The sequence below is a fragment of the Prunus mume genome, linkage group LG2 (assembly GCF_029339155.1).
Source record: "Prunus mume cultivar Tortuosa linkage group LG2, ASM2933915v1, whole genome shotgun sequence".
NCBI lineage: Eukaryota > Viridiplantae > Streptophyta > Magnoliopsida > Rosales > Rosaceae > Prunus > Prunus mume.
Genome location: NC_142699.1, coordinates 23176619 through 23185108, shown reverse-complemented (window position 1 = coordinate 23185108; position 8490 = coordinate 23176619). Strand labels below are relative to the sequence as shown.

Here is an 8490-nt window from a genome sequence, read left to right as displayed (position 1 = left end):
CTCTTACTGCACCTTGTGCCAGTGTCACAAGCTTTGATAGTTTCTTATTATGTAATTCAACATAATCTTGAAAAAATTTAGAATTAACATCAAAAGACCCCCTTAAGGTTTGGAGTCATTCTCAATATGGGCCATGAGATTTGAATTTCATCAATTTCTCCAATATTTTCAAATTTGACCAATTTAAACCTTCCATTAAGTTGACCATTTGGTGACGTTATCGATGGCGTGTCATTGTAGGATCCACCTACTAACCAATCCAAAAAAAAAATATATATATATATAAAATAACATTAATAAAATATAAAAAAAAGATTAATAAAAAACCCAACGCCTTCACCACCCCCACCCCCCCTCACTCCAACCCTAGCCCCTTTCCTCCTCCGCATCAGCGCCGGCGACATCGACACCATCTACCTCTGCACCCTCAGAGGCATCGGTTCCAGTCCTACCCATATGGATCGCGAGAAGAGCCTTAACAAAAACCCAGCCTCTTCCCTACCCAACAACCCAGCGGCCCCACCACCACCCCCTCTCGCACCAGTTCCGGTCCCGCCCATCAGGATAGCAGGTGTTCGTCTTCCTTGTGCTTTTAGGCCATGAAATTCATAGACAAGAAAGGCTTTAGCGTTGAATCAGAAGGCCCACAGAGCCAACATCCAAAATTTTGAATATTCCTCCATTTTTCTCATATATTGAATTGCACAATTTTCTTTTTATTTGATTTTTTATTTTCAGAAAAATAAATTTAACTAGGACCTCTATTTTCTGTTTTTTGTATTCTTGTGCTTACAAGGCTCGGATGAGATCATGAGATGTTCTAATCTTGTCTGCTTTATCTCTCTGCAAAGTTGTTTTCAATCCAGATTTTAAAAAAAAAATTTAAGCGAAAAGTGCTAAAGCTTTCCATATTTTATGTTGCGGAAGTTCTGGTGGTCTTGGAATACCATCACATGCTGGGAATCATCTACATGGACCTAAAACTTGAGAACGTGCTGAATTGAGGGGGATGTGTTCCACCAGTGAAGAAAGGAGCTGGCTTGAGACTGTCATTGGGTATATTTCTGGTTTTTTCATGGCTTTTGGTTGTGCAGAGAGAGAGGGAGGGGGCTGGGTTAGTGCGAGAAGCGGTGGGAGCTGGCGGAGGGTGGGGAGCTGGCTTGTTGGGAGGGAAGGGTCTGGGTTTTTCAAGCTTTTTTTTTAATTTTTAAATACTATTTTATATAATTTTTTTTTTTGAATTGGTTAGTAGATGGGTTCCAGACATGTCACCAGTTAACGTCTGACCAAACAGTCAACTTAAATGAATGTTTAAATTGGTTAGATTTGAAAACGTTAGGATGTAAATTAATGAAATTCAAATCCTAGGGCCCATATTAAGAATGACCCTAAATCTTGAGGGGATCTTTTGATGTTAATCCAAAAATTTATTAGTGACGGTTGTATAATGGTACCTCTCTTTGCACATCTCCAAGGAGTATTGTTTGTTGATGGTTTAGACAATGGGATTGTAAATGTTTGCAAAAGGGAGGAGCTTTTGGAGGGCTAGAGGAGGTAGAGGTGGTTGGAGAAGGGCTCCAAGTTTAGGACTGAAATGCCCCTCAATAAGTATCAGAAATTGAGAATTGTCTTTAAATTGCATCAAATTGAAATTACATGGACAAAAGTGACAAAATTGAAACCACAGGGACCTTAGTGGTAAAAGTGGTAGACCATAGAGACCAAAAGTGAAATTTTGCCAACTATACATAGAGTAATATAAGGCAACACATACAACTGTAAGCATTGACAGTTGTAATAGTCATTATCATAATTATTAAAGTCAAAGAAATGAAAATTAATAATTGCTGATGTTTCCATGGACTTAATGCAGATGTGCAATCTTATATATTAAGTCTTCCTGCTGCAAATCCAATAATGCAGAAGTGTAGTTAAGAGCTAGAGCAATCCTATAGGCTATAGCAGGAACAATAAATGGCCCAGGAGATGAAAATTGAGATTGTCAAGAAGGAAACCATAAAACCATCTTCCCCAACTCCCCACAACCTCAAAAGTTTCAAGCTCTCTCTTTTAGATCAGCTTTCTCCTGTAGCATATGGTCCTTTGGTTCTTTTCTACCCCAACAATGTCAGTGAGGTTACATTAACAGAGGAAAGGTCGCATCAGCTAAAGAAATCACTCTCAGAAGCCTTAACTCGCTTCTATCCACTTGCTGGAAGAATCAAAGACAACCTGTTTATTGAATGTAATGATGAGGGGGCTGTCTATGTTGAAGCTCGAGTCAACGCCCTTCTGTCGAACTTCCTCGATCAACCCAGCTTGGAAATACTAAAATTGCTCCTTCCCATTAATGTTGATTCCCCTGAAGCAGCCACAGGGTGCCTGCTGCTTGTTCAAGCCAGTTTCTTCAAGTGTGGAGGATTGGCCATAGGTGTGTGCATGTCACACAAGCTTGCTGATGCATCAACTTTGAGCACATTCATCAAAGTTTGGGCTGCCACAGCTCTTGGCCTTGGTCACACTGTGGTACCAGATTTCAGCGCAGCAACCCGATACCCGCCTAGAGACTTCTCAGCGCAGAGTCCTGCAGCTGCCGTGGAGATGAAGATAGTCAAGTGTGTCACAAAGAGATTCGTGTTTGATGGTCCAAAGATGAGAGCTCTTAAAGCTAAAGTCACTAGTGGAAGTGTGCAGAGACCTACAAGAGTTGAAGCTGTAACAGGCCTCATTTGGAAGTGTGCAACGAAGGTCGTCAAAACTAAGTTCAGGGATTTCCAAGTTATCAATGGTGTCACAATCTGTCAACATACGCAAAAGGGTTGTGCCACAATTGCCACAAACCTCAATTGGAAATCTTGCGGGGTACTACACTGCAATGGCAGAGGAGAGTGGAATAGAGTTGAACTCCGTGGAATTGGTTTCTCGACTGAGGAAGGGGATGGTTGAATTTAATGAAAACCATTCCAAGAGATTGCAAGGGGACAATGTGTTTGAAGCTATATGCGAGTATTTTAAGGAGATAGGAAACATTATGAGAAGAGATGACATAAACTTGTTTATCTGTACAAGTTTATGCAACTTTGGAATATATGAGATTGATTTTGGGTGGGGAAAGCCAATTTGGGTGAGCATCCCTGGTGGTGTAGTCAAGAATGTTGCTATTTTGATTGACACAAAGGAGGGTGATGGAGTAGATGCATGGATAAGTTTAAGTGAGGAAGACATGGCCTTATTTGAACGTGACCCGGAACTTCTTGCTTTCGCTTCTTTAAATCCTAGCGTATTTGGACCTGTAACAAGGAGATCTTCTCTTTAGTTTCTTAGGATTTATTTGGACCAATTCATGTTCCTCAAAGATAAAATGAAGGTTCAATTAGATCAATCAATTTGAAACTTGGTTTGCTGTTTGTTGTTGGTCTTGTAACTCAAGTTGTTTTCTGTCTGTTTCAAAAAAAAATTCTGAATGTTTGGTTTCATTTTCTATTTGACTGTGATAATTTAGGCAGATTTTTTTGTCCAACATTGTTTGCATAATTTTGTTGTTATCGATGTAATTAAGTGTACTAATGTCCACTCCAATCCCATGAAGTATCAGTATTTGTCAATGTTTTCATAGGCGAGGCATATAGGCGAGGCGTTTTTAGTAGGCGCTTATGCGAGCGCTAAGCCTTGAAGCATTGAGGCGTAAGCCTTTTGAACATTAATTTATTTTAATAAGAAAAATTTATGAATAATACAATACAATTAAATTGTACAACTAATTCTTATTCAACCATAACAATCTTTTAAATAAATCAAATATAAGTACTAATTGTCATTCAAAGGCATCACTATCATATTGATCAACTGTATCAATATGAAAAGGATATTTCCCACTTTCTGATGCATCTACGTCAAATTTCTACTATATCGCATTGACTAATATATTTTTAAAAAAAATTGTGATAATTAGAAAGAAAAATAAAATGACTTACTTGCAGTCTGAAGAGAATTCTTGAAATTGATGGAGATTATTGGTAAGGGTAGAAATTAGTACTATACTCTCTCTCTCTCTCTCTCTCTCTCTATATATATATATAAGTCTATGTGTTAATATATTAATTTAGGGAAGAAAAAAAAAAAGGTAAGTGGAAAAGCTACAGCAACTTGCGTGTTTCATTAACAACATTGTTTGCATAATTTTGTGAAACGACGCGCTTCACTTTAATATTGTTTTCAAACACTGCAATCAAAACAACGCCGCTTCATTAACCTCAAAAGGGCAAAAGAAAGGAGTCGCCTTCCTCGCGATGTATCCGAGTTCGCCTTCCTCTTATTCGCAAATTTCTTCCGGTCGAAGTACTAACGCTTTAACGTCCTCACGCCTTCCCGGCGCCAAACGTGCAGATAAACAGCAGACCGCCTAGGGCATGCCAAGTGAAGGCATTACTGGTATTTGTAGAGAAACTTGGCATTCCTTGAAAATTTTCAGTGTTTCTTGCTGCTATTGATCTTCCCCGGTGCTTTGGGTAAACGTTGTAGATGGAAGATCATAACTTTCAACCTTTTACAATCATTATCTTCTCTGTTCTCCTTAGATTGCCATGAATTAACATTGTTGATAAATAAAGTAAGATTGGATATCATGTTCCAAATCTTACCATCCACTGATATTTTTGGGAAGGTAGCTTGAAATTTTGTTCCTATCTTTTTTCTATGTTAAAACAAATCAAACATGCTTCTAGCTCAATGAAAATTCTGTAATTTGCACAGGAATCTAAAGAACATAAACATTCTCTTTCTCTGGAGTTTGGGTCACTTCTAACTTGCTTTCTTTGATTTTGGTTGATTGGGCTTAGGGTTTCTCAGACAAAGGGAGAGTTGGGTTCGATTAAGACAAAGGGTGAGGAGTTTGATAGATGTCTTGGAATTTTATTTCAATATGAGAAATTTCTTTGCAGCTTATGCTCAACTAATTTCTATGTTTAGATCAGCTTTGCCAATCTGATTGTACGTGGTTCTATTTGTTTGAAATGTTTTATTCTTGGTAAAAATTACCTTTGTTACTCATTCCTTAGTTATATGTTTTTAGTTATATGTTTTTTGGACTTTCTTGATCAATTATATGCTTCCGACTGAAAGCAAATATAGGAAATTATCACATGCATTGTGCAAACCTTTTCCTTTTTCACTTTTCACATTGTGAATCACAATATCAGCAGAAAACAAGATGAGCATATAGTTATTGATGTGTAAGACGTGTGCTTCGTTTGGGGTTTAATTTAGTTTTAGTTGACTTGATTAAATTGGTTATTTGGCTTCCGAGTTTGATAATTGTTAGGTTTTCTTTTCCTTTTTTTTTTGTGTGTTTGGGTATTTTTTTAATTTCTCATTTCTGTTCTTTTTTAATTTCCATGAGTTTGGACTTACTGCAGAATAAATTAAAGAAAAATTAGTGTTTACCCACAAAAAACTTTAGTAATTAAGCATTTGATACATTACTTATTTTTGTTTTGGATAAGGTGGATGATTATTTTTGTTTTGGATAAGGTGGATGAGTTTTAAATTTTATTTTGTTAAAGACCAATTAGTAAGCCCATGTGCTAAAAGCATGATTAATATAAGAGTTACATTTACATATTTACCATTTTCTGATATTTTGTTTCCACTGTGATATTAAAATTAGCGATTGGCAAGGACTAGACGAGCATCGACATCGCAACCATAGCAATCAACCTAGTGCTGGACCTTCAGGTGGCGATCGTCAAAGCGATGTCGCACGGCAAGCGAGAAGCACTTACAGGAGATCATCATCGTCGCAAGCCTAGTATCAGTGCCTAGTTTAAAGAGGTTTTCGTATTAAATATGGGCTCCTTTTAGACTCTTCTCGATTGCAGTCCTAGTTTTGTTAGTCATTCACCATAATCAACATGAAGATCGGGTCGAACAGCCTATACTGGTATGATTGCTTAGCTCCCCTGTGCTGTTATTATGTGTTAATTGATTTACTTTGTCCTTGAATTGGTGACCTGTGTGTTTCTTCAACATTGTAATTTGATATTGGTTGATAGGAATTTGATGTGCTTCCTAACCCCAAAGTGGATGCTAAGGGTTCTGTTGCAATTATGGTTAGGTCATAAGCTTTAAAGAATCTTGATCAAGAAGCTTGGAAGAAATTGGGTTTGGGGGTTTATCCTTCTTGTATAGTGCTAGCATCCAAGGCATCACATGCTCTCCACCTGTATGTTGAAATGCATCACTTAGGTGGTTTATGCAATGATGGTAATGGAATTCTTGAATTTGATGTTGGCTGCTGTGGGATCAAATTTCCCCATGAGAATATTCAATTGGAAAGATTCCCCTTTCTTCTTCACCGCCTCTTTCTCCCTACAAAATAGAACAAATAAGAGGACCACACCCGGGGGGGTGTTGGCCAAATGCCCTCCGATGCCTAAATTAGTTCAATTGAATCGTATAGAAAACAATAGCTAATATGGTACATAGATATGTTTATGGTGTAAACCAGGCGGCTAAAGCCTTATGTAAAAAGAGAGAGAGAGAGAGAGAGATAGAGGAGGTGGCTAGGGTTTGTGAGGGATTATTTCTGCAGAGTTTCTGTAGGAATTCGGACATCCCTCAATCCTTGTGTGTGGCCATCCTTTTATAGTGGTCTCAGAGGCTAGGGTTTCAGAGGAATAATTCCGTAGATGGAAAGGAATTATTCCTCCCCGATTTGGAATTGATTTGATTAATTAGGGATTTGATTTATTAGGTAAATCAAATCCCTAATTGTGGTAGGTATCAAATGAATTCCTAATTTAATTAGGTAACTCCTCATTTAATTGGGAATTGTGGTAGGAATCAAATCAATTCTCAACCTAATTAGGTAACATTCCATTTAATTGGGTAATCCCCAATTAAATTGAGTAACTCCCAATTAGGTTGAATAATTCCCAATTAGGTCAAATAATCCCCAAATGGAAGCAATTATTGGACCTAGGGTTCTGATTTAATTCGGTTCCCACAAATGTCCCTTAGCTTTTGCATGGGCGTGGTGACATGTCGGAAATGTGGCTGTAAGTGGGCTTCCTTCAATGAGTTGGACTCATTTTGCAGATTGGGTTCCCAATTGGAGTGAGCTTTTGACTGTTATTGGAGTTGGGTTCCCTAGTAGGAATGGGCTTGCTATTCCTTCTTGATCTAGGATGCCCAACCTGTGTAAATGCAAGGCTTCTCTTCACTCTTCTTCACATCGCAAACTTAACTTCTCTACTTTCTAGCTTGGGAGAGATCTTGAAGAATTTGTACAGCTTGTCGAAGAGATGAGTCGCCGTGCATCCCAAGCTAAGTCGAGCACGTATATTTCTTTTTCTTTGTCTTTTCTTCTTTTTTACTGCTAAGGCCAGCTGGGGGAAGTCTAGCTAGTTGTCGCATGACATGCAATGGTTGGCGCTGGCGCCGGTGTGGTGGAAGCGGTAGGTGCGGATGGACCAGCTATTGCCTATCATCGCAGGTTTAGGCTGGAGCATGTTGGGCCTCGCGCATTGCAGGCCACGTCAGCTAAGAGGGTATCATGAGGAAGTTGGTGGTCGAACCTCTGCCCAAGATGTTGAGAGATGGAAGCATAATGGTCCAGCCTTGGATGATCTGCTGGCTGGGCAAAAGAGTGTTCAAACTCCTTAAAAAAGGAAGGCTAATGTCAAGTCTTCAAGAAATGAAGCTGTGACTTATTGTGAAAGATGCGTCCCCGTTGAGAAAGAAGCCAAGGATCCCTTATGCTGAAAAGACTCAAGTAAGAGTTGTCAAGAGTTTGTTCCATCATCATCTGTCAGGGTCAAACATCTCATTGGTGCATAGATAGCAGGAAGGTTGTTGGTATGTATGGTGTTCGGGGTGTTTTACCCGAGCCTCTACTAACAAGCTTGAAAACCATAATCTACTTCCTGGAAGAGCTCGTGCCCAATCTCGTTCTACAGAGCATCAAAGAGATGCAAATATTCTTCTTCGAAGTTCGAGTTGTCTACATGAAGTTCAAAGCGGGGATGATCCAGCTTGTTGAGTCACGAGCAGTCAAGCGTGGAGTTGATTCAACATCATTGACTCCTTTGAGGTGAGGTTGGCAGAGGCTAAGAAGACGAGAGAGTCATCTGCTCGAGCCAAGAAGAACAAGTCCAGCCTCTACTGCAGGGGATGCATGCTTGTCCGACCTGCTCAAGATGAACTTTCTATCAAACCTGTCCTCATGTCTGAGTTGGTCGATCACATCCATCATAGGCCGGCGATCTTGGCACCCTCTCGAGTCTTTCCTTGGAAAAACAAAGGAAGCAACATTTCATCTGCTTCAAAATGAGTAGTTTTTGCTCTGAAACTATCCAAAACTCGTCACTGCTGTTCCTCTTCTATTGCTGACTTGGTTAGTCGAAAAGATGCCTACTTCTGTCTTGAGTGCAAGAATGCTGACATCTCCTTTAATTATGACAAGCTTTTGGCTAGATTTGGTGCCCATAACAA

The 8490-nt window shown here is 39.2% G+C and overlaps 1 protein-coding gene across 1 annotated transcript; it reads left to right on the top strand.

Moving 5' to 3' along the window:
- The first annotated feature begins 1915 nt into the window (after positions 1-1915).
- On the top strand, positions 1916-3483 carry LOC103321949 (BAHD acyltransferase At5g47980-like). The gene is given in 2 exon segments (XM_008223799.3): positions 1916-2742; positions 2744-3483. Coding segments are annotated over 2 exon segments (1341 nt in total). The 5' UTR covers positions 1916-1974; the 3' UTR covers positions 3317-3483.
- Positions 3484-8490: the final 5007 nt, after the last annotated feature.